The sequence below is a fragment of the Amblyomma americanum genome, chromosome 2 (assembly GCF_052857255.1).
Source record: "Amblyomma americanum isolate KBUSLIRL-KWMA chromosome 2, ASM5285725v1, whole genome shotgun sequence".
Classification (NCBI taxonomy): Eukaryota; Metazoa; Arthropoda; class Arachnida; order Ixodida; family Ixodidae; genus Amblyomma; species Amblyomma americanum.
Window position 1 is genome coordinate 147,378,386 of NC_135498.1, and position 27,388 is coordinate 147,405,773.

Genomic DNA, 27,388 nt, shown 5'->3' on the forward strand with positions numbered 1-27,388 from the left:
GGTTTCGTTGCCGATCGTGGTACAGTAGCTCTTCTGGAAGAGTTCTCCGATGAACTTTTTTTCATCTTTCGATCAAAACTTGTTAGTGTTGCTTTATTTTTAGACATTTCCAAAGCTTTTGAAACAGTTCATCATGGTATTTTATTAGAAAACTATACTTCATAGGTTTCAGAGGTCCGTTTTACGATGTGCTCAAGAATTATCTTTCCGGTCGATCGCAAGTTGTTGTTTTAGACGGGATGACAAATGTAAGTAGTCAACTTCCACTGAAGGCCGGAGATCCGCAGGGCTCTATATTATCACCTCCTCTTTTCACATTGTTTTTAATTACTTATCTCAAGTAATTTCCAAAGGTCTAACATTTCAATACGCCGACGACACTGTTTTGCTTTCCAAGCACTTTTCGCACAACATGGCCATTACTAATCTCCAGAATAATATACACGAAACAATCACTTGGTTCACTAATAACTGCTCGGAGGTTAACCCTTTTAAAACAAAACTCGTTTACTTCAGATCCACATTAAAACTAACAGCTATAAATGCATCGGTCTTTCTACATTTTCACGACTGTTTTCTCGGTCGGTGCGTGCCGGTCACCTATGTGAGTTCGGTAAACTACTTGGGAGTCTTCTTCGACATTGATATGTCTGGCACAGCCAGCTATCACACGTCTGTGATAAGCTTCGGAGCGCGGCCTGGCTGTTTTTCCATATAAAATTCATTGTTCCTTTCCACATAAGAAAACTATTGCTCATGCTCTGGTGTACAGCATTCTCCAATATGGGATTACTGTTTTTGCTTTGTGCTCGGCCAGATGACAAAACAGAGTTGACACTTTATTAAGAAATTGCACGTCCGTCTGCCGACTTTGCCGGGCCAAGTCCCTCAAGGCACTAGAGGCTTTGAGAGGCCCGTTTCATTGCTCTGTATATGTTATGTTCAATGAAAGATTTATTATTATTATTATTATTATTATTATTATTATTACCCCAGAAATACCAACAGAGCTGTAGAAGAAGCCAAAGTGGTATTGAGGTTAAAGTGCTTAGACAAACATAACCTGTAAAATTTCAAATTTGAGCCTACCATCTCAAGAACTTTTCACGAAGTGTCATCAGTGCTAAATGGAGCCTAAATTCTCCGGTGGACGTAAACTACTGGTGTAATGGGCTTGTTATGAATCTATATTCTTTCAAAAAGTTCGTTTGGAAAGCGATTACTGTAGTTTTTTTTTTCCTTCATGTACAGTGGGATTCCGATCTTTCAAAATGCAAGTTTCGCTGCAGAATAGGCTGGAAGAAAAATGGAGACCCACATTATGCAATCAGGTTTGCGCTCGACGGAACACCCTGCAACAGGTCTAAACCAAACATGGTATGTGCGCTTTATGCCGGTTTTTGCAATAAAAACAAATTTCAGCAGATAAGACAGTATCTACTGAAAGTCGTGATGCGAGGATGAGTTCAGGCGTTAAAGTAACCGTTCCTGTTTCTTCAATGGTATTCCTGCCTTAGCGTTGTAAACATCATTCAAGGTAAGAAATGGTTCATCCTGCTTTGGGCTTTTATTCCATTGCAAAAATTAGTATTATTTCAGCAAAATACCTGACGAAGTCTTCCTTACTGAAAAATTTTCTTGGGAATTGTGGGCCTCGGGCTCTTCTTTTCACTAGCTGCGCCGAAGGGCGGCAGAGACCGTGCTTGCGGATGATGGCTCATTGTTCTGAAAACGCCAAAGCCACTTTCCCCTAGGATTTTACCAGGAAGCGGAAAAATGGTTAGAGCGTTATAACTCATCGAAAATATTTGCTCATTAGCAAGCTTTTACCTGTGGATCAATACGCTGGTTGGGGGCATACTTCATTTCGAGTATTTATTTATTTACAAGACACAGCCGGCCTCAGTCTTAGGTCATTGCTGATAAACACATGAAAAAAATGAAGAGCATCAAAAGGATTACAACAATTCGATTAAAGAAAACAATTTAGCGCTATCTTACCTACTGAAGGCGGCAAAAGTGAAACAAAACACGATATGTGTTGCACATTGCTTGGCAACAGCGCGTGATCAGCCACTGATAGTTATGACATAGGCAAGCGGCAGAATTCATACTGAAGCGCAGTAATTAGCCGCGATGATATCTCGGCTCAGCTATTTAAAAAGTGCCTTTGTCCAGCAATGGCAGTAGCAGCTGTGTATTTCTACAGCAAGGCTCCGCTGTAGCCATTTCTTCGTTAGATTCCGCAAATGCGAAATCGAGTCCTTTTTTAATCAACAGTGAGAACTGTAAAATAATGAGCTCACAAAGGCTACTTCGTTAGTGCTTATTCATACACCAGTGTGGCTCGTCTCACTACAGAGTTTTAGAACTCTTTCTCGCGGGACCCAGGAGAGTTACGGGTGTCCGAGTGGGGAGGCACTTACAAGTGTTTGTATATTTAAAGGACAAGCTATAATTTCACGTTGCATGTTATCCTGATACGTTTTTCACGCAGTGAATTTTGTTTGCCCATTTGTCGGACTATGCGCGTCATCATTTCACATGTAAAATCATTACTCGTCTGTTCACCTTAGTTCGCATTTAATGGCCGCATTTTATCTCCTCGCTTTCTTATTCGTTTTATTTTTCCTTTTTGTCGCTGCTCTCTTTCCGGCTATAACTCACAAATTTCCTTCCCCGTGCAGAGCAGCATGCCAGCGATTTTAAAATTCGGCTAAATTCCCTGTTTTTTTTTTCATTAACCGGTTTCCCTCTCTCTATCTCTCTCTCTCTCTAGCGTTAACTTCGCTGTACAGGGCACGGTACACATACTCCGCCCTATCCAAGGTTAAGTCGAGAATGAAACAAAGTGACCCCATTTAGAGACTTGTCAGCTTCTCACCTGTACGCTACTGACGCCAGAAGTTTCATTTGTATACGTGCGAACCGAACTAAAGGCTCGCGTTAAAGCCGAATAAAATCCGCGCAACCTCAGCCGCCTCTTTGACTTCCCTGGTAAGCCGATCGCTCTGACTCTAGAAAGTGGCAACTTGAAATGTCATTCACCCGCACTCTTGGTAAAATTCTAGGCCGAGTACCTATATGATTGCCGGCGCCCATACTTGTCGTGTTCCCGCAGTCCAACATTGACGCTCATGCCAATGTCGCTATTGTAATGCCTTCCAATATGATATAGACATTTGGAGCAAATGTCCTAGAGGAAAGGACTCTAGTTTGTGGTGCTGCTCACTGTATCACCGGTGTTCACCATTCGGGCCAAGTTTCAGCAAGATCACTATGAGGTCTTGCTCTGCATATGTAAAACTTCTCAACAGGATGTTTTGAGGGCGCTCTTGCCAAGCCCTGCGTACGTTTCGGTGAAAAAAAACCTTCTCAAACAAGTAACACATGTTTGGTTACTGCATGACTTTAAATAAGGTCTTGATTTTGTTGCTGACAGGATTGCCTTGTCCAGTGGCGAAAATGTGAGGCGCGCTTATTGTACGATCAGAAATCACTGCAAAAATAAAAGGAACAATTGGAGCAAAAGAATATACTTTACTCCAGCCGGATGCTTCAGATTCTGTAACTAATACTTTATGTAAAGAAAGCTCTCCAGCATACTAATGCGCGCGGAACTTTCTCAGGTCATCAAACCCGGTCCTCACATTGTGAGCCAGCTTGCCCTGCAAAAAAAGATGAAGCCAAACGCACCCCTGATCACAAAAATCTCTTGTTCTTCACAAAATAATTCTTTGCAGACGATTTCGGCGCGAGGAAACAATTACGTAGAACATCTCCGGAAAATGCAAATTTTATACCGGAGGACCATGGAAAAAAAGGCACAAATATTTAGTTGGGCATAGGGCTTTCAATGTGGCGAAAATTCTTAGAGACTAGACATTTACCAATCAGTCATTTTGTACAAGTTGAATATTTCGGTGTTCAAGGAAATTTTAGAGGCCGCTGAGATTACGTGCACCTGTTGCGGGTGTGATCTGAAGATAGGTTGGCATCCGCTGTCAGAGCTGGATACACCTACTTTTGTAATGGAATTTATTCCGTAGTGTAAATACCAAAAAGGCGTTACCACTACTTCGAACGAAACAAAACTGGCCCCAACAAGCACTGCCACAAAATACAAGATTTGACTCACTGTTCACAGGCTCATTTACTCTTAGTGCGAATGCGCGAGCGCGGCTGCCTCACTCTTCGGGGCGCCACTGCGTACGACACGGCCGCTCACCGCAGCAAAGTGGGGCAGGCGAAGGTGGATCTAAAAGTGATGCTTCTCGTTATATGCCACTTCACTTCGATGCGCGTAGTCCGATGAGCGCTGCCACGCGCTTGCATGTTCGCACTGAGACTGGACGACCCTCTACAAAATCCGCATACTCCCAAAGCGCATAAATTCATGGCGTATATAGCTGTGTCTTATGTGCAGGCATAATGTGTGACTTTCGCGGAATTTGTTGGTAAAACTTCAACAGTTGTAGTAGCATGCAACGCATAAAAATAAAGTTAAATGAATATCTTTCATTCCAATATCGAAACAGAGGCATTATGCCGAAGCTGTAAACTTTGCGCCAGATGCGAGCATGAATAAAATTCTTGTAGATATATAAACTGGCATCGATAAGAAACAGTAAGTAACAATTCCAGCATTAACAAATGAATGCCAACTTATATTCTGACGCCTATAAGGGGTCTCGTCAGGATAAACAAGCCCTCTTACAAGCATCGTAACTGGCCCCGTGACAGTTGCTAAACGTTTACGAGATATCTGGACAAAATGCCTAAGACATTTCTAGGTATTTTGATAAACCCGGTAGTCATCTTCTAGCTCAACTAATGCACCCACTTTTTTAGGCTGCGAGGCTTCTTGCAGGACATCTTGTAGAATTCTCTGACTGGTTATAAATGTCTACAGATGCCTTTTCCACTCACTAACCAGGCTACTGCACTGTTATAGTTCATCTCGCCACGATAAACAAGCCGTCTAAGAGACGTCTCAACTGGCACCTGAGACTATCAGTAAAAGCTTATAAGATGTCTTCATAGGATATTTCGCGAACTGCATGGTAAACTTTTCTAGACATCTTGTAGCCATATAGAAGAAGATGGCTACAAGATGTTCCCCACTCGTTTAAAAGTCCCCAAGAGCTCTTGCAATATATCTTGTAGAAAACCCAGACACAAGAAATCCGAACACCAATCCTTCTACAGCCCGGCTATCAGGAGTCTCACCTAGATTAACAAGCCTAGTTGTCGCCATGCCTGACCGAGCTTTGTTGATGATGTACTGATTAACAAAGGCAGCCACAGAATCACCCACGCAAGGACACGAAACATCAATAAATACAAAATCTTGCATTTACGCTACTCTACCAGAAAACCTTCGCTCCCCACACTAATGGCCTATTTTCGATGGCCACGCGGCACTGTAGGTTTCTCCTGTTTAAGAGTGCATACTGCGCTGCTGCTCTAAATGCGGCTATGTAGCTGAAGCCGTAAAACATCTTGTGAAGAAGCCCTCCAGACAACTTAAGCAGACTGTCTAGCAAACAACTTGCTGAAGCTGACTTGTAAACCTCTGGCGTAGCTGAAGACCTAAAAATGCTTCCAAAAATAGCTTCCTAACGTCTAGGCTAAGATGGCTTCTAGACAAGTGTCAAACAGAGTCGTGTTGAAGTCTGCTTTAGCCCAAGCTAAGACCATTATAGACATTTTGAGAGAAATACTAGGTATTCGTTCCTCAGTACGTTGAGTTGAAGAAAAAAATCTGATTTTAAGTTCTACAACATTTATCTAAGATACCTGTACATGCTCAAAATATAACCATTGAAACTTGTCAATGCGCAGAGCTCTAAATTTGACTGCTCCCTTAAGAAAACTGCGAATTTCACGAACGTGTCACAGCAGCTTTTTTCAGTACAAAAATTAAATGACTACTCCTGCAGAGGGAAGAGAAACGAACAACAAAAAATTCGCTTCTGTATGTTTGAAGTTTGTAGAATAAACGTAAAACCGCATTGCACAAGAAAAATTAGGTACTAGAACTCCCGTGCCACAAGGTTGTGATGTTGTGAAACACAGAGGCATACAATGGCGCACGGCGAGTGCGTTCTGGGTGTTGTCTACACAACACCGCCAAACAGCTAGACGCATTAGAGCAGCTATTCATGTAAATAAGCTGAACAAACCTTTAAATGACCAAGGCAAAAGTGCGAAATTCTTGTGGCTTACAGGGTTCAGCGTTTTCTTGCTTGCTTAGGACACGCGTCGAAACATAAGTTTCGGCTCAAAGTAGTGCCAGCACATCATAGACCGAGCCTGCGCTAGCCTCCTCATGAATGGCCGGCCCGCGGAAGCCATCTCATTTCCCTGTACTTTCTCGCATCTGACCGCGACGCGCTTTTGGTTGCCACCCCTCATATAATTTTTTTTATCACATACTGCGGACCAAATACGGTCCAAGCAAGAGGCACAGTACAAAACAATGAAGTAAAAAACTTCAGCATTAAAAGAAGAAAAAGCATACATTATGACGAAACAAGTACTAAAGAAGGACGACCAACACTTATACAACGCTTAACGGGCACAGTAAGAAAGAAGCAAAACGCTGTGTCAACAACATAGCGCGTCATAGAAAGCAGCAACCGACGGCTGAAATTACTCAAGAGAGGCAAGCAAAGTAGAATAATGAGGCAGTGCGTTCCAATCAGTAATCGTATTAAGAAAAAATGAATTTTTATATTCCTTCTTGCGGGCAAAAATGGGTTCAAAGTAGTTTTTATGCTTACGACAAGATTTCTTAAATTACTGTTTAGTTATGTAATCCATGGGGTCTATGCCTAGTTTTTAAAATTACAAACAACCAAGAAATTTATTTCGAGCCGTTTTTCTTTGTTCTCTTAATAAATAAACTCATCTTATCAAAACGGACAGTTCACATAGAAAAAACATCACTTACGGTGTTATCGCGTAGGGCGCTTTGAAATTGCGAATAGAGTTTGTGTAGCCATTCATCTATGTCTAATGGTCACGGCGAGGAAAAATCTATAATTAAGTTTCGCTTTACTTTTGACAATTAAATAACACCAGGATCCCGGTTCGTTCCATTTCTAGCCATGGGACCATGCTCTGCTCTCGTATGACACCATTCGTTCTAAGCAGTAGCGCGAAAAATGAATTGAAATTTAAGATGCTGTGACCTTGTTCTAACCATGTAGGACGAAGACTAGCTAAATTTTATATTTATTGTTTTTACCTTCATTCCAGATATGCAGGAACGCCGTTTGCGAGTGAAAAGGAATATGTGTCACTTTTGAGAATAAAGAAACATCCCTATCTGCAAGCAATTCCTTGAAGTTCTGAATGCACTGTACAGTTTCAGCACAGCCCCACTTCAGCGACTCTCTCACAGATATCCAGTAGCCCAATTTCCTGGTTTCCAGCCATATTCTTGAAAAACTTGACATTGAGTTCACCCATAAGTACAGTGTACTGTGCTTTTACTTTGCTCGTTACTGATTCCACGACCTGATAGAAGCTTTCGACGATCTGATCATCGTGGCTGTATTTAAGCGCGTAGCCCTGAACGACCTTCAGTTTGTACCTCTTATTGAGCTTAATTACAACAGCTGTCACCCTCTCGTTAATACTATAGAATACCTCAGCGTTGCCAGCAATATCCTTGTTTAGGAGGATTCCCATACCTAGCTCTCCTCTGTCCGCTAATCCTCGATAGAATAGTACGTGCCCACACTTTAGCGCTGTTTATACCTCATCTGTCCTTAACTCGCTAAGCCCTATGAAATTCTATCTAATACCTGCTAGTTCATCGACTAGCCTCCCTGGATAATGTTCTAGGGTTAAACGCTGTCAGTTTAAGATACCAATGGCTGCCTGTCCTGAGACAGTGATTCTAAGCACCCTCCGCTGCGTCACAAGTCCGATCAGAGATGCGTTAATGCTCTGTTTTCGCCTTTCCTCACTCACCCTCACCATTATGTCCTTGCCCTCTCTCACCTTTACTTTATAAAATTCTCTGTGCCTCCCTAGTCCTCACCCTCACATAATAAAATTTATTCGCTCAGCTTTATCCTTACCCTCATAATCAGCAGTTTTAACACTCGAGCTGTTTTTTCTTATTGTCGACATATGCAGATATCCCGCATTTCCAGCCGCATGGATCTTTAAGCGGCATGGTGTCGAGCCGCATGGATCTTTAAGCTTAGCAGTCTAAAGCTCTCAGTAGCCAAGAATGGTCGCAAGAAATAACAAATGGTACTGCGTTCATGCTCTAACCCATCAGTGCAGGAGTACGTCAGTCTGCTGCTTCTCCCGGAACCGGCTAAAAGAAACTGTGCCGGGAGATCGTGAAAAGCTCTGAAAAACTTCTCATGATGCTCCATGTAGCCAATCTGAGGCGAGCTCCGGGAGCATTTCAAACAGGAAATTTTACCAGTTGCCTCACGTGAGAAAGATTGCAAGCCATAATGCCAGAAAACTGCACCGTCTCCATTGTGGTGGTTCCTCGGCTATGGTGTTTGGTTACTGGCTTTAAGTTGGCTCGCAATGGTGGCTAAATGGAAAAGCATACTGTGTACTATTCGATGCCTACGGAGGTTATTGCATCTCAACTGGACTACATTAATCCCGCTCCTTTCATTACAGCGTCTCTCATAGTCCTCGCGGAGTTTTCACACCATACCGTACTAAACAGCTCGATTAAAAGCTATAATGTCAAACTTGTGCGTTTCATTGCATTCACGGCCCACGTGGAGTGAAAAGAAGCGCTTACGTTAAAAAAAAAAGAAGCAGGGCACCCAAAACGGAATTATTGTGCCTGATGTTCAATTTTGTAATTTCAATTTATTTCGGACATAAATATACGATGTGAAATATGCCCGCGAGGTAAGACGAAAGGAGACTCCTATGCCTCCTGACGAGGCCTTCTCCCCGTACGTGCACGTCTGACAGCCGGTACACAATCGCTAAAAGGGTGTTGGACACGGTGAAAAATACAAAGCTATCTACCCAGGTATGCACAGAACAGTGAACATATATATATATATATATATATATATATATATATATATATATATATATATATATATATATATATATACACTGTAATAAATTTATTCTTGAAGACGGTTATACAATTTCAAACAGGATTTAGAACCATCATTGAGCAAGTATTTCACAAAGCAACGATACATGAACTTGAATCATGCAATAATAACCTCTAAAGAATTTGAGAATACTTTAATTGGCCATCAGGAGAAAGGTAATATGCGTTTGAGGGAAGCAGGAGCAGCTTTACTTGTTTTTAGAACAAGGTATAATTTCGTTTCCTTTGGCGAGTTTAAGTATCGATATGCATTACACAGCGCAATTGTTTGATTATGTACTATCTTAGTACAATGTTCTTAACCCCGTCAATGAAATCGTGCGTAAGTTGTGTGTCACATCTCTATTTAAATATATCTGAATATGTGCTTGAAAAAGCGCCATAATCATTTTTAACTCCGCGGAAAATTTTTGTGGCGAAACAAAAATTGTAAACCTGTGATAATGGTAATATCTTCAAACTCGCGTACAGAGAGCCTGTTGATGAAAATTGAAGCAAAGATGTCATCTTCAAGACTCTTTTTGTAAGGAAGAAAGACGCTCAAAATCTACCTTGTTGCACGTTCCCCAGTCTGGATGGCAGTACGTCGGGTGAGAGTGGACAAATGAGAAATGCAGTTCTTTCCTAACACGCAGTGGCAAAACAAAAAAAAAATTGTCTGCATATAATGCCAACACATTTGGTTAACGTCACTCGGATATGATTAATGTGCTAAGGCCAACTTAAGTCAGACATCAAAAAAACTCTTAGAAATCGACATCAGTTTGCGGGTAATATTTTAGAATCATTAATGCTCAAGATTTTATCATTAACTAGTTTTAGAGTGAAATATTATGAACAGAGTTTTCGTAACGTTTAAGTTAATCTAATTCACATTAAGCCAAATGTGAAGCTCCTTAATCCAGATGATAACACGCTGCTCTATTGAGTAAAGGTCTGCAACCTGTAAAGAACACGTTAGGGCCATCGGCGTAAATAGCAATGGCAGCGGTTAAAAGAATATTAGCATATCGTTGATGTATAAAACAAAAAGCCAGGAACCAAAAACGGACCCTTGTGAGACTCCAAGTTTTATATACCCCGAACCTGACCTCAATTAGTGAAGCTTTGTGTATTGCATTCTGCCTCATAGGTACCGCTCTATAGCACCAGCCGGCAGTAAGAATCCGTATCACAGAGACCGCGAACGTTTGCCTGCGGGAAAGCTCGTCTTCAATTCTGTGTTTCTGCATGCGGATCTTGCTGGACGTCGCTACCATGCTCAGGACTTTCGAGACACTGCGTTCTCTCATCGATTGAGTGACGTTAGTTCCATCGGACAGTTTCAAATGTCTCACGTATGGATGGTCACCTACAAGTCAGCGTTAGCAAAGGAAAAACTCGTTAATACCGGAAAACTACAAGTCAGAAACCGTCAGTGCATCGTAACTGACCCAGAGCCGAAGAGAGTTAGGAAATAACTCCTCTGTCTCCCAGAACATATCTGAAGGTAGTGTGCATTGCGGACGCCGTGCGATCTTGCGGCAGAGTGACGTCGATCACGGTTGAAAAATTGAGAGTCGCAGAAATTGAGAAGATGTGGATATTGAATAGGAATATTGTGTTCACTCTCGCTGATGGTGTCATGGCGTCGAGGTGAGTAATGTTCCTTATCTCTTGACAGTCTGTGGAATTTAGTATTTCGTTTTAATTTCGGGGTGGCCTCGATTGTCGCTACGGTGTCGCAAAGTAGGTCATGTCGGGTGCCACTGCTGTAATCCGTGCTGTAATGATTTTCAGCGTTTTGGCCACTCTACTGAACAGTGTGTAATACTTATAAGCCCTAAAGAAGAATTTTATTGATTGCTCTAAAGTACTGCACTCGGCTGGCGGCCTATCAGATGGAGCGCTCGTTGGAGCAGTTAGTGATGCCTCTCGGAAAGATAAAGACAGTTTCCAATGCCGCGCTTTCTACGGACATGCTTGCTGCATCTCAGCCGTCTCAAGGACTGCTGCCTCCTGACGACGAGTTCTGCGGAGATTCTTCTGCACCAGGAACGTCTGTTAAGTCCATCAGTGTTGAAAAGGCCGTTGAGTTCCAGAGAAATGGAGTTGGGCCAGCTGCGACATGCCCTCGGCTGCGTTCTGCTGTGGAATACAGTGACGTCAGTGTGCGCCATCGAAGAGCCTAAAAACCTGCGCGTGTACAGCGGCGTGGTGAATGCTCAAATGCAGACCCATTGTTTGAAAATTTCGCTGCAAAGCGGTGCTCATCGCCAACATCTAGATCTGAGAAAACAGAGGGCGTTCTTCCTGCAAGGCATAAGCCCGTCTGTAAAGCGTCCAAGAACAATACATTACGTCGCTAAAGATCAAGGAGAAAGGGTGCTGCCTCAAGAGAGGCCTCGCCCTCCCACTTCTTGTTTGGCCTCATGGATGCGTAATTTCAGCGTCAATAGGTCATCATGGCAACTGCCCAGCAACCGCACTTCGATACTCTGAACGTCTTTGCAATCCGTACTCGCCAAAAACAGCTACAGCTGCGCCACCTTTTTTGAGGCAGTTGGCTCGACTTAGTTTCTGTGCGGACCAAGATAAAGAGTGGTGACGCGCAGAAAGCCCTCCGGCCTTCTCTAGCAGATTACAGTGTTTGCGTGCCGCACTCTGTGGGTCTCATGGCAGGTTTCCTCCTTTTCTGAAGAAGAGCACACCCTTCCTTGCCTTGTGGACCGAGTAGGTACGGAGGAGCGGTTCATATGTTGCGACTTTTGGACGTATGGCGAGTTTTGCCGATTGATTAACGTCGACGCTTTCTGTGATCAAAGAAAGGGCGTAAGTGTTTTGAAAACCTAGCAGTGTTTGAGCCTGAGCGTCATGTTGTTTTTATGTCGGACTTCATGCAGCCTTATTGATCGCACTGTATTGAGCATAAGTAGCTATATGAGTGCTGCAGTGCTATTTTGCATTAGAAAAATCACGGGATTACTAGACACTGGACTGTCCGAGACGACGTCCTGCTCCTATGCACGTATCCAAGGAAATTCTCATGCCCGTATGGACTGAATCTACGTATCTTCCTTCGCTTGTCCTTACTCGAAGCAGCTCGTGCCAGTGCCTTTCTCAGATCACAAGAAGGTTATTGTGTCTAAGGATTAATGCAGCCGTCCTGAGTTGCAACCTCCTTGGGCTTTTTGGAAGCTCATTGCTACACTTACTGGCTACGAGGGTTTTATAGAACGCGCAAATTTACCTTTAGAATCTTGTTTCTCAAGGCAAATGAATTTACTTGGAGCTTGGGAGATATTTAAGCAGAAAGTGGGAAGCATGGCAATTGAGACTGGTTCGGTTAGGTCCTACTTTAAATAAGCACAAGAGAAGTAGGTATGGAAAACACTTGATAACCTTTATGATCACTATTATGACGCTCCTGGTTTGTACTCGGAGGAAATCGCTGGTGTCCAGTGCCAGGTTCAATGGTTTGACGCGGAACGCTACAGGGCTGCCCGTATCTAGTCTGGCACCAATCGCACTTTCCTCTCTGTGGAACCGTTTCGTGAGGATTTGCTTGATGAGCGCCGTCATGTGGTAGTCTAGAGAGTGTGAGCACTTTACTATGGCAATGCCTTGGTGAATAGCACTAATTTTCTACTACCGGAATACGAAAAATACTGCGCGTCTCATTTTACCGCATTCGCTCAAGCCTCAGATCCTGAGGCTGTGGCGCGCTTCGTCTTTCTTGTGAAGCCGCTATCAGATTACGAGTGCTCGACAATAAGTGGCCCTTTAAATTTCCAGAACTAGAAGATGCCATTGATCAGTTGCCACTTTCAAAAACAGCCGGCCCTGGTGGCCTTTCTGGAGGATTTTACAATGCCCTTAAGTGTGTCTTGAGTCCCCATTTTACTGAATATTTTCACCATTAGTCTTAATATTGGAGTCCTGCACTGATAAAGAAAAAATTGCAGTATCTAGAGAGTCATAGGCCCATAACGGTATCAAATGTGGACTAGAAGATTTCTGAAGAAGTACTAGAGTATCGGCTACAGTTTGTAAAGTCGACTGCCATTGGACCTCATTAGACCTGTGGTTTAAGGAGTCATTCCATTCAAACTAACTTACATAATGCCCGAACAGTTCAACAGTTTTACACCAGCCCTCAACAACTGGCAAAGCTTCAAATTAACCTTGCGAAGGCCTTTTATCGTGTGCAGCACAATTTTCGTTTCTCACAATTAGGCTATGTTAATGTTGTTTCAGTTGTCTACGACAGAGTCTGTCTGCCACAAAAATTGCTCTAACCGTTTCATGGCGAGTGGTCCTCTGTTACAACACGTGTCCACATTTTCCTCTGTCAAACAGGGATCTTATTTTTGCTACTTCTGTTCGCACTCCACTCAGAGCCATTATGTATCAGCATTCTGGAGAACAGTGCCTTTCGAGGTTTCCTTACCCTAGATAGTGAGCTGAAAGTATTAGCTTATGCAGATGACTTGGCGTTTTTCTGCGCAGACAAGACTGGCATGGATGAAGCTAGTCGCTTATCTGAGTGTTTAGCACAGTTTTGGGCATCCAGATGAATTGTTCCAAGAGTAGAGGTCTGTAGGTTGGTGTGTGGGGATCAACACCAGCTGAATATGCTGACGTGGCATGGTCCTCTGTACAGTCTAAAGTACCTTGGCGTACCATTAGCCTACAGACCCAGTCAGAGCTGTTGGAAAGAGTGCGTACCAGCTGTACAGCGCTGTGCTCAGGCATTTGTCCCACATGGTCTGTCCATGTTCGGCAACGCTAACGCCTGTAACTTCTTTCTAGCAGCAAAAATTTATTATATTTTTCAGAATAATCACAGCTGCAGCATTTATATTCAACACTTCCACCGAGATTTTGAAAGTTTTGTTTAGGGTACCTCACTGGAACCCATGCGACATGGCTATCTTTTTCCGGCCCGCCAGAGCGGGGGGACAATGTTTAACACATCTTGATGTGCAGCAGATTAATAATCATCTCATCATTCTCTCCAATTAACCCTATCAAATGCCAGCTGCGCCCACCCTATGCCTGTTAACTCCTTAATCTCATCCGCCCACCCAAACCTTCTTCCGCCCCCTGCTACGGTTGCCTTCTTTTGGAATCCACTCCGTTAGCCATGAGGACCAGCGTTAATCTTGCCTTCGCATCACATGCCCTGCCCAAGCCCATTTCTTCATCTTGATTCCGACTGGGATGTCATTAACCCTTGTTTGTTTCCTCACCTACTGTCCCCGATTCCGGTCTCTTATCGTTACGCCTATCATTTTTCTTTCCATAGCTCACCGCATTTTCCTTAACTTAAGTTGAACCCTTTTCATTAGCCTCCACGTTTCTGCCCCGTAGGTGAGTACCGGTCAGATACAGCTGTTGTGCACTTTCCTTTTGATGGAACTTGGTAAACTGCCATTCATGATCTGAGAGAACCTGCCTTATGCGCTCCAACCTGTTCTTATCGTTCTGGTTATTTTCTCTCATGACCAGGATCAGCTGTCACTACCTCCCCTGAGTAGACATATTCCATTACCACTTCCAGGACCACGCTTCCATTTGTGAACTGCTCTTTCCTTGCTAAACTGTAGAGCATTACTTTGAATTTCTGCATCCCAATTTTTAAACGCGCCAATCTGCTCTGCCTGTCTAAATCATCGATCATGCTTTGCAATTCGTCTCTTGAGTTTCTAACCAAAACAAGATCATTAGCGAATCGCAGATTATTTTGGTATTCTGCATTAACTCTTATGTTTAACTGTTCCCAGTTGAGGCCTCAGAATACGTCCTCTAAACAGGCGGTGAACAGCATTGGCTAGATCGTGTCTACTTGTATGGCGCCCTTCCTTTTGGAATTTTATTTCTGATTTTATGGAGGACTATGGTAGCTGTGCAGTAGCTATAGATATATTCCAGTATATTAACATAAGGCTCTTCTACACCATGATTCCGCAATGCCTCTATGACTGCTGACGATTCCACAGAGTGGAATGCTTTCTCGTAATCAATGAAGGCTATATATAGGGGTTGGGAATATTCTGCGCATTTCTCTATCAGCTGATTGATAGTGTGAATACCATCTATTGTGGCATACGCTTTACGAAAGCCTGCCTGACCATTTTGTTGATTAAAGTCTAAGCTGGCCCTGACTCTATTGGTTATTACCTTAGTCAATACCTTGTAGGCAACGAACAGTAAGCTGATCGGTCTGTAAATTTTCAAGTCCTTGGCGTCTCCTTTCTTATGAACAAAAGATATTTGCGTTCTTCCAAGCTTTCCGTACGGTCAAGGTCATAAGGAATTGCGTATTCAGGGTCGCTAGTTTTTCTACCACAATTTCCTCTCCGTCCTTCAATAGATCTTCTGTTACCTGATCTTCAACAGCTGTTTTTCCCATGTGCATTGCTCCCTAAGGCTTTATTCCTCTTTCGTTACTGCCCGGATGACGCATTGCTGTGCGCTAGTGTTTCTCTCATTAGCACTCTGATTACATTAGCTGCTGTTTAGACTTGTGCAGAACTCTTCGGCTACTTTAAATATATTAATTACATCACCCTCCTTGTTTGTTAACACATTCATCTCGTTTTTACCTATGCCTAGTTAGCTCTTCACCGGTTTCAGGCTACCCCCATTCTTCAGAGCATGCTCGATTCTCTCCATATTGAACTTCCTTATGTCGGCTACCTTGCGCTTATTTATTAACTTCGATAGCTCTGCTAGTTCTACCCAGTCTTTAGGGTTAGACGTCCTCATGCTTTGGCGTTTTTAATCAGATTTTTCGTCTCCTGAGGTTGCTTGCCAGTATCCTGTCAAACCGCCCTACCGCCTACTTCTAATGCGCACTCCGTAATTATAGCTGTCAGATTATTGATCATTGTATGAATATTAAGGTCATCTTCCTCAGTTAAGGCTCAGTATCTGTTCTGCAGCGATATCCTGAATTCCTCTATTTTCCCTGTTATCACTAACCGTTAATGGACTCCCTCTTCACTAGCTTCTTCCGTTTCCTCTTCACGTCTACGCTAATACGAGATCATACCATTCTGTTTTCGCTATAGCTCAGCTTTCTGAGGACGTCTGCATCCTGAATGATTCCAGGTTGAGCGCATTTATGAATTCGATTCCATTTTTTGTCTCACCACTGAAGCTCTTCCAGGTCCACTTCCGGCACTCTGGTTTGCACAAGAAGGCATTCACTGAGCCTAATGACATCCCATTTAATGCTCACGAACTCCTCAAACATCACGGCTTGGTTAAGCTCACTAGATAAGGTTCTAGCGTTGAACGCTGCCAGGTTCAGATTCCAATGGCGGCCTGTCCGGATCCAGAGATTCTTAGCACCCTCCGCTGCGTCGCAGGTCTGACCGCCGCCTTGGTCAGTTGCTCCGCAGCTGCTGGGGACCGAGGACCGAGGGTTAATTGGTTTGATCATGGAAGGTTGTGGCCATGCACTGCATCAGGGAGGCCAAATGCTGTTCTGGTAAGGGAGGGCGCTCTGGTCACCGAGCTCAGGCCGCACTCCAGGCCTGGTTATGAAATTCCACCGACACGCGGAGTTTTTTTTTTTTTTACCCGGTGGGGAATTACGCGGCGCCAGGATTCGAGCCCCGGTCCGCGTGCACGCGAGGCGTATGCTCTATATCTAGGCCATCGCTGCCTTTTTGTTGCAGATTGTTACCCTCTTATTATTTTTCGCGGTGCTTCCCACCCGATACTTCCAGCATTTTTGCAGCCAGATTTAGTTAATGCTTTGCCCACAGTGATTTTGTCCTGAAACTTCTCTGATCGTACTTGTTTATTGGGGCTTACGCATCAGGTATATTTTGTTGTGTGTTTTCTGGCAGTCCGTCTTTCAACACAGTTCGTATTTCGAATGTCGTGCGAACATTTGTGCAAAGGCAATTTTGTTGTTTTTCCCTCCGCCTATTTACCACTCATTTAATTTTAGATTGCCAGGGCATGATGCACTTACGCGGGTGCGAAAAATGTTACTTTCATCATGCGCAACGCCTTTCTTCTACAAGTTACATACGGAATCATTCGCCGTAAACACTTGGCTTCAGATAAAAGAAAACATGTTTTCGCAATCAGTGCACTGCCGCCTCTGCGATGTTTCTCAAACAATTAAGCATTGCTTCATTTGTTGTACGGGTGCAATTTTGTTCTGGGATGTGTTGCAAGGGACCTTAAAATGTGGATTTATTTGACTTCTCATTGCATACTGTACCTCATCGGAGTGCAATATATTTATGAACCTCCTGGCATGTTTTTAAGATTAAACTGTACAGCTTATGAAAAACAAGAATGATAGACCAGCACTGTGAATCAGTTGATTAGACAGAATCTCATTTCACCCAAATAACTGCTCATCTCTAAAAATTGTATGAACAGAATGACTTTAAACTGGAGTGGGACTCCCTCCTGGTGACGTGCTCATCCTTACCTCCTGTCCAATGCTCGGTTGCTGGGTCTTTTGAGATGTATTTAGCGGCGTTCTCTGAGAACTTTCTAAAAAGATCATGTATATAGAACATAATTTCAGTGTAATCGAAAGCATGTTCAACGAGGCTTACTTTGACTATTATCGGAAGCTGTTTGGGGGTTGTGCGGGCACAAATAGGTGATCAGATTACAGTCGCTTATTTGAAACCTTTCCCCGACTGGACAATGAGCAGCGTGCTGTAGTGGAGGGTCTGTCACTTTGGGCGAAATTAAATCTACAATTCCTGTCCAGCGTCTCAGAAATCTCCTGGGCCAGATGGCATTACCAGCGAGTTCTATAAAACATTTTTCACCTGCCTTAGCGCCTGTCTTGATGGAGATTTTCTAGGCCTCTTACGCTGTTGGTTTTTGCCCCCCCCCCCCCCCCCACACTTTGTATTCTGGGCATACTATATGAATTCCAAAAGGCACAGATACAAATCGGTTGCAGATAGCTGTGGAATATCGTACAATTTCCATCTGTAATGTAGGTTACAAACTTTTTGTAAAGGTTCTTTGTACTCGCCTGCATCTAGTTGTCGCTCACTTAAAAGGCACGCATCAGGTCTGCGGTATGAGAAGCCGCAGCATCTAAACCCTTATTCATATTGCACGTTCAGTAGTGGAGACAGTATCAGTAGAGACCGGACAAGTAGCTCTAATTCAGATTGACCTTGCCAATGCCTTTAATAAAATTGCGCACGATTTTTTGATTGCGGTCTTAGAGCATAAAATAATTGGAGAATTTCCGCTTAGGCGCATAAGACTGCTATAAAGATTCCTATACAAGGCTAATTTTTAACCAAGAGCTAACCAAACCTATTCCATTGATATTATCTTTTCGCCGAGGCTGTCCATTATCGCCTTTGTTGTTTGACCTATATCTTGAACCCCTTTTCCTAAGTATTATTAACTGCGAAACTATCCGTGATTTCTTCCTGGCGCAATGTGAAATTAAGATTTTAGCCTATGCAGATGATGTCGCCCGCTTTTGTTCTGACAAAAAGAGTGCGCTTGAGGCTTTGACTGAACTGTTTTGGAATATATCACGTGCGGCTCTTATTCTAGATAAATCCAAAAGGATTTTGTTGGGCCATTGGGGTACAACGGCCAAATCATTATCGTGGCATAAGCTGGGACTTAGGAACCCTTCACTACCTAGGCGTTCCTCTTCACTAAATTCGCAAAAGTGGAGCATACTGGGATTCACAGATAGTCTTCATAAGGCGCTAAACCCAGGCTTGGATGGGTAGGGAACTGTCTTTGCTTGCTCGGCCGAAGTCTGCAACATTTTTATTTGCAAAACCTGCCTATGCGCTACATGTTCTCCACTGTGCGCGGAAGAAAGTGCAGGTGACGCACATAATATTTGCTACAATCGGGTGACATTACCATGGCAACCCATGCGTCGCAATAACCTATTTCATTCTGTAGAGTCTGGCGAAATCGGCCGTGTTCACTTATGCGTGCATCAGCTTGTTTCGCGTTTTTTTTTCTATTTCAAATTGTGAAACCACCCTTTTTAATAGCAGTGCTTGTTAGGCGTCTCAGTGCTCATTCGCCTTTCCTATTCGCACCGACTGGACACACTCGTGAGGAGCCATTATGGGGATTCCTTGAAGAATTTGCTGACAGCTTCAATTTCTTCACTGTGCTCTTTTCCTCAGACTACCTCTATAGCCTCTGCAGAAGGCAACGGGCTCAGGCACTGACAGAGTATTTGTTCCCCGTACCGTTGTATATATAGGCAACCTTTTGGGGAGTTCCTTGGCTCCAGTGTTTTAAAACGTGTTAGGCGGATGTGCATTCCTTCTGCTGCAGGAACATTCTTCTTTAAACTCTTCATACTATGCAGATGCTTGCGCCATGGTCGGCGAACTGCCGCATGCGCAGTGCACCAGAGACAATTGACGAGTGTTTTATTCTGTACATTGATGCTCTGTTCTTCTGAGTATCGTTTTTTGCCCGTGGAGAAAAACAGTGTTGTGCCGTATGATCCATTTATGTAGCTGAGACTATTTAGGCTCTAGAAGAGCCACATGATGGACCGCCACGCCGAATCACCACGATCGTTGAAATCTTCGTGTCGTGAAGAATGCGCTTTGGTGCGCGGAGTATATGCTGCCCTGTAAGAGCCGCCTAGCTGTCTCCCCTATCTGGATGCATGCGTGTACGTCGCAGACTTTTGATGTTGTGGAATGACGGGTCATGCAGGGGTATGATGGCCTGGTGTTTTGTGGCGTAAGCATGCTTAGACTTTTCTTCTTGGCAATATCTATATGCAATAAAGAAAAACAGACCCTTTCTGGCGTATGGGTTGTGTGCCTGCCTGCCATACTGAGGGTGGGGTTCGAACCCCAATCCCGGCGTTAATTTTTAATTTTAATATTTGGGAATATTTTTGCCACGTTTCTGCGGCCTTCCTCTCAATCCAACGTACCGGCGAGGGCTTTTCCAACAGACGTGCTGTATACGCTGTCGCGTAAAATGGGACGATTGAGGAGCAAAACAGCGCCTGCATTTTTGGCAAAGGAACGCCGAAGAAAGCCCTAGACTTCTTATGAGTAGCGAATCAGAAGGGTGCCACGGGATCAAACACCATGCTCCCAAGCAACCAGTTCTTTGAAACAGTCCCCACCACGCAGCTGTGTGTGCAGCCCTTGTCGACCACGTGTTTAGAAGTACCTTTGGCTATGTGCCCGTGCGGGGGTGACGTCAGCTTGAAGACGGTCGCGGGCGGAAGGACCTCTGGTGAACATCCTGCGGCATGAAGAGGACTCTCCGTGGATTGGGTCGAACAGAACGGTCTACCCAACAATGCGTCTGTACCACTGCCGTTAAAAGACAGTTCATGTTTAGATTTGATATCGGCGTCGTCCCTGCGCCCTTAATTATGAAACGTGCATGAAATACATGAAGGTCTAAAATAATTGTGACAGGAAGGCCGCACCAAACGAGAGGTCTTTCCAGGCAACGCCAATTAAAAATAAAAGTATAGTGTCCTACGCTGAAGAGAAAATTTAAGTAAACCATTTAGAAGAGGAAGAAAAAAACGCGCAAATGACGGCCGGACCTAGCTGGTTTTAGAGCGGAGTGCCCCCCCCCCCCTCACTGAGGACTAATAATTAAGAAGGAAGAAAAAAGCATGGATGGATCCAGCGTGCCCAGGAGCTTCTGACGTGCTCTCTGGTGTCCAGGAGGAGGGAAGGTTCGGGGATCTGTAGGAAGGAAGAAAAGGCGAGAAAAGTGATCGAGAAAAAAACAACCAGTAAATAGGCTTTAGAAAGCAGAGGGGATATATAAAAAATATGGGAGAGAGGAAAGTGGACCATGAGAAATGAGAAATCGGTAGGGAGAGAAGAAAAAATGAAGAAAGAGTAAAATTAAAAGACGTAAATACGGTAAAAAAGGAAAGCAATCATTGCAGGAAACAAACAGGAAATAAAAAATATAGCATATGTTCAAATCTAACCCCTAGGAGAAAAAAAGAAACAAATCATAATAACACAAATAAAACCAAAAACACTTAAAAAGAATGGACAAGAAGAACAAACGAAAAGAAATACTACAGGTGTAAGCGGGACGAGTAAAGATCAAGGTTCCCCTGCCCTTTCGGCAGGGGCAGGTCCCTAGGCACCAAAATTGATCATATGGTGCCCAAGACCACATGAGACATGTGGGAAGCTCAGTAATGGCAGGTAGGCCTACGAACAATCCAGGCGCGAATAAACACGATAGGCGGGTGGAAAGAAAGAATAAACGCGAACGCCAGTGGGAATAAGCAGCGCATGAGACCGAGTGGAGGATTACAAAGACAGGTCCCACAAACCTTTGTGTGGCTTGTGGTGAAGTCGAAATATTGGAGAATTTCCTACTCTCTTCCCGGAGGTTTGCACATCAGAGGAGAGCACACCTAGAAATTCCCATTACAAAGTTGGGACTCACTTTGTCGGTTCTTCTCCTCCTCTCTTTCCGCGCGAGCGTCAGGGGTTTAGCATTGCATCAAGTTTGCGAATACCTCCACAATTACATTACAGGTACCGGCAGATTCCTTTGCTAATTGTTTCCAAAATTACCGCATTTATAAGAGCGTTTGGTTATTTTCATATATTTATTTCTCAGATATTTTCTCGCAATATTTTGTTTGTTTTTTCTTTTTAATTTGAAATTTAACCCAAGGCACAATCATTAGCTTGGCACCAGCGTACCCTATTCGGTGGGGTCGCCCAACTGAACCCTGGCCAATCCCCCGTCGTGGGTATGTGCCGTGTCACGAAGGCAACAGCAACAACAACAAAGACGGGAAGTAGTGAGGGGAAAGCAAGTGTGGATAGCCGGGGAGCCATGCTACTATGTCCGCGGTGAGTGGACAGGAGCCTAAGTAATGGAGAATGTCCCCCACAGCAGCCCCGCATGGAGAAGAAGGCGAAGGACGGAGTGCAAAGCGATGGAAGTACGTGAAAAAATGGCCGTGGCCAGCTAGGAGAGGGACAAGAGATCGGGGTTGACGGAAAAAAAGGGGGAGACGGAGAATGGAGGGGTTTATTTAATTTTTTCTCCTCGGTATCTACTGAACACGCAAATAAATCATTTTCACTCGGTCTGGTTCTCATTTTTCTAATGTCCTTGTTCTGGTTTCCTTTTTCTAAATAAAATTTTTAAAATTTTCATATTTCTTTACAGGATGCAAATATATCACAGAATATATTCCCGCTCGATGGATAAATATTTTTTAATTCCAATCGAGTCGTCATATCTCCCCAACGCGGCTGAGTACTGGCTTCAAGGCATGTACGATAGTTTTGAAGCATGAATTGGTGTTATTGTCCAGTCTGGGCAACCAAAGGAACATCCGCCAAAACTGCGGCAAACCTGGACCCAATACTGAAGCTGAACTTAGGCTCGAATGGTATCAAGCAGTTGAATTTACCACAGTAGAACACCGAGCGGCGTTCGATCCAGTGCAAAACACAGAGCATGATTACCCGATGCCTTATACCGCTTCGCCATCACCGAATAACGCGGGCAGCGTGTTTAACTGCTAGTCTTTATCATCATTATTCAACATTGGTCACCCTTCGTTCTCCTCCGGGGCTGTTTCGAAGGCCACTGAGCTGGCGAGTGCTATGGAATGCCATAGAGTGAAAGCAGTGAGAGACACTGAGCGAACTGCAGTTCTAAACGGAATAAATTCCGGGTTCCTTGCCCTGTTCTGCAAAGGAACAGCGGCGACAGCCGAAACCCTGCCAGCAATGTAGCTAACAGACCAAACAGCCAAACTGCCAGAGCTCATCGTTCGACACTAGTAAGATTATTTTACTGCACGACACATATAGGATTACAATTACTGACGTGTTTCAAGAATTTCACTGTCACCGCAACCAACGGCTGTCGTTAGCCCCAAGAAAAATTTTTCGCGGTTGGTTTTGTGCCAGCGTTTTACGTGCGCAGCCAGAACTGCCTAATGACGCGGCAACGTCACACATACACATGAACTATCCCTACACTTTAAACATTTCTCCCAGCCTGTGCACTACGCCTACTCTTTAATAGAGATTCGCTCGGCGTTCGCACGGGGAGTCAGACGTGCTGGTCGTCGGCTTCGGCGATTTTCAGCCGGAGCAGCGGTAGTTTCCGCCTGACCCTAGCAAGATCATCCGCAACGTGCACCGAAAGCTGTCGGGAACATCTGGACACCAGTTTTTTCCAAGGTGGACCCGGTTAAACCCCCTTTTCGGGCAACACATGGCCCGATCGGGCCGGTGGCGCGGCTAGGCCTAACGGCCGAACCGGTACCCGGCACATCGGGGCCTCTGGCCACTGACGCCAGTATGGCTGCTACGCAAATCTCCTGCCGAGGCTACGACCCCGAGAACATGCACTGGACAACGGTTCACCCAGCGGAAACCGCAGGCCCAGTTTCGGCAACGGTTACCCCAGCGGCAACCGGAGGCCCAGATTCGGCAAGATTTCGCAGCGCCGCGTTGAACGCCGCAGTGCTGCGCCGAGCGCAAGACCAAGCCTTAAAGCCGGCGTCCGTAGACGCGGCCGGCGTTCACGCCGGAAACCAGCAGTCACCCGCCCCGCGCGCCTCGGGCCGCAGTCGGCGACTGCTCACGAAGTGGAAACCGCCTGTTATTCCCAAGCCTGCTCCAGACGACTACGTCGTCGTCATCAAGCCCCGGACCCGCGCCTCTTTGTACGAGACTTTCCAGGAGACCGGCTACGGCCGGGCGTTCACGGCTCTCCTGGGCGCGCAACCCGCAACAGATCTTACCATAATACCGGTAAGAGAACAAAACCTCATTATTGTCCACACTGCGAAACCTGAGCTAGCCGACCGTATCATCGGCGAATTTGAACTTAATGGACCCGACGGGAAGGTCCCCCTTGTGGGGCACCTGCGCCAAGACGACAAGGACGTCTGCTACGGCGTCATTACCGTCCGTAACTCTGAAACTACGGACTCGCTCCGTACTAGGCTCCAATGGCGCTTCGGCACCATCGTGGAAGTGCGAAAATTTGGGACATCCAACAAAGCGAGACTGACTTTCGCCGGAACAGAGAAGCCACGTTTCGTGCACTACGACTCGGAGCTTGTACAAGTTAGGCCATACCAGCGAACCATTCCAGCCTGCCGACATTGCGGTGTGGTCGGCCACCGCGTGGACGCCTGCCCCGGCCAGAGGCTGGACCGGTGCGGCCTGTGCGGACAGCAGGCTCTACTCGTTGAGGGGGAGCGGGCCCCTCACCAGTGCAACCCAAAGTGTTCAGTGTGCGGCGCGGCCCATGCCACGGGGGGCCCAGCGTGTACTGCTAAATATCGCGCTATCCAGCCCACGCAGGCCGAGCGCGGGCGTAAATCGAAGCGAAACCGACGCAAGCGTGGCAAGCGTCGCCCGGACAAGCTGAAGGCCAAGGCTGCCGACCAAGCCATGGACCAGCCTGTGAATTCCTCTACTGGGAGCCAAGGGAAACCTCCAGCTGCGCCACCGCCGCCTCAAGCCGGTGCAGCGAAGCCCCTGGGACCTCCACAAAACGGCGGCTCCAAGACGTGGGCAACCGTTGTCAAGCAACACTCCCAGGTGAGCGGCGCCGGCAGGGCAGCTTCTCCCTTCGCTCCCCCTTCCCAATCCCAACAACGGCCAATCTCTGCCGAACAAAAAGAAATATCTGCTCTCCGCGAGCAGGTTGCAAATTTTCAAAAGCGCCTCGCAATAGCGGAGCCCCGCCAAAATTCCCCCAACCACACCTCTGCCTCACCCGCAGCAGAGGCAATGGAAAGCGACGCAACCCCTTCAGGACAGGCTGCGCATGCCCTCACGGCACTCGAGGCGAGAGTGAGCGCGCTCGAAACTCAAGTTAACAACAGAATATCCGCATTGGAAACGCAAATCAATGCCACACTTACGGCGGCACTCAACAAAATTAGCCACCTTGCGGCATCTATCCCGAACCTCATAACCGCTCAGTTCGCTCAACTCACCCGCGCTCCCAAGCGCGCTGGCCCGCTCAAAACCTCCGCAGGCCGGCAGCTCAAAGCGTCTAGGCGTCGAATCGCCGGAGAAGAAGAAGAGGTCCCCTGTGCCATCCTCAGTATAGAGAACGCTCCTCTCTTTGGAGCCACTGGCTCTCAAGCCTCCTCTCTCCAAACTCACAACTCTACCCTTGATCATGGCGGGCGCCCCTAGAAATAGGAAGCATCCGCGAAGCAATTCGATCCCTATTCAAATTGTACAGTGGAACTGTCGCGGATTCAAGGCACGCACAAAGCGAGCCGATCTACGCCTTTTCCTTACAACGTTCCCAGAATTACCTGCTGTGGTGGCCCTTCAGGAGCCAGGAAATGGCGCCACCCTTGCCAGTTACACGGTGTACCAGCAGGATGCGCATAGCTGCCTCTGCGTACATAAAAATTACACGGCCTCCCAGGTTGACCTGGATCTTAGCGCTACTTTCTCCTATGTAATTGTGACGATCCTTCCGCTACGCAAACAGGACCCCCCATTGCACATACTCAACATTTACTGTCCCCCAAAGCTACCAAATGTTACATTCGCAGATATCTTCAGCCGGGCTTTGAAGGTGGCGAATCGGGATCCCCTCATAATCGTTGGGGACTTTAATGCTCCCAGCACCTTATGGGGGTACACACGTGAAGAGAAACGCGGACGCAAGTTGGCGGAGCTTGTTTCCACACTGGGCCTTACTCTTCACACGGATCCCGCGCAACCCACTCGTATAGGTAACTCCGTTACACGCGATACGTGTCCGGACCTCACCTTTACGAAAAATATTCGCTATGCAGATTGGAGGAACACCGAGGAATCCCTCGGTAGTGACCACTGCATAATTACCACTACAATCCATACCAAGCCACTCACAAGACCACAGGCCAATACAAAACTACCCGACTGGATCAAATTTAGGAACAGTTACACCAATCCTCAATCGATAATGGACCAAGGATACTCAACGTGGTCCCAACACCTAGTATCCCACTTGAAATCAGTCGAGCAAAATGTTCAACTCTCAGAGGTGAGCCCGGCGGTGGATAACCACCTCCTCCACCTCTGGGAGGCACGACACACCCTAGTCCGCCGCTGGCGTCGTCAAAAACACAATCGGAAACTCAAAATTCGAATTGCGGATATCACCCAACAGGCGGCACAATACGCGGCCCAACTCGCCGACTCCAATTGGGTGCACCGATGCAACACTGCAGCTCGGCAAATGTCGAGTCGGAGTACGTGGCGCCTCTTCCGCGCTCTTATTGATCCGGCACAAACCCGTACTGAGACACAAAAACAGCTTCAAAGGGCTATACATAACTTCACTGGAGACACGGCCAAACTGGCCGATGCGCTCCGCGACCAATATTTGAGTATACACCAGGATCCCCGTGGTCAGGCGTACTCGTATGCAGGTTCCGAGAACGCGGATTCGGATCAACCGTTCCTGCTCCATGACCTCAAAGCGGCCCTGGCTAAAATGAAGCGAGGTACAGCACCAGGCCGGGACAAGGTGACGGTAAAGCTTATTGCCAACCTCCCAGATCCCGCCTACGAAACTCTCCTCGATTACTTCAACACTATCTGGATTGGAGGCACACCACTCCCCATAGATTGGAAAACGGCACTAGTAACTTTCATTCCCAAGCCAGGTAAAGCCATTAACACCGACAACCTCCGGCCCATCTCCTTCACTTCGTGTGTGGGGAAGCTGATGGAGACTATGGTCCGCGACAGATTGTCGGCTTTCCTGGAACAACAAAACATTTTCGCAGACACCATGTACGGTTTCCGCCCACACCGGTCCGCACAAGATGTCCTGTTGCAACTTCACAAGGAGATTCTCGACCCCGTCGAGCACCCCGGCAATGATAAAGTAGTCGTCGCACTTGACCTGCGGGGGGCTTTCGACAATGTGACCCACGAGATCATCCTATCCCACTTGTCGCAAACACATTGTGGGCGCAATACTTTCAATTATATCAAACAATTCCTTACAGATCGCCAATCCTATATCCGGCTACAAGACACAGAATATGGCCCATATCAACTTGGTACACGAGGGACCCCACAGGGAGCTGTCCTCTCGCCATTACTATTTAATCTGGCCATGATGAAGCTCCCTACCCAGCTGGCGGAGGTCGCCGGTGTGCAGCACGCTCTGTATGCGGACGACATCACCCTCTGGGCAACACAACAATCGGTTGGAGACATCGAGACCAACCTGCAACAAGCGGCAGCTATAGTGGACGAATACGCTCGTCGCTGTGGTCTTGAA

At 45.8% G+C, this 27,388-nt stretch overlaps 1 protein-coding gene across 1 annotated transcript in view; it reads left to right on the forward strand.

The window, feature by feature from the left end:
- The window catches only part of LOC144120134 (A disintegrin and metalloproteinase with thrombospondin motifs 16-like), a 62,914-nt gene that overhangs the window by 20,125 nt on the left and 15,401 nt on the right, over nt 1-27,388 (forward strand). Inside the window, exon 4 of the mRNA XM_077652574.1 lies at nt 1,252-1,377. Coding sequence (XP_077508700.1) covers nt 1,252-1,377 — 126 coding nt within the window. The remainder of the gene's footprint in view (nt 1-1,251; nt 1,378-27,388) is intronic.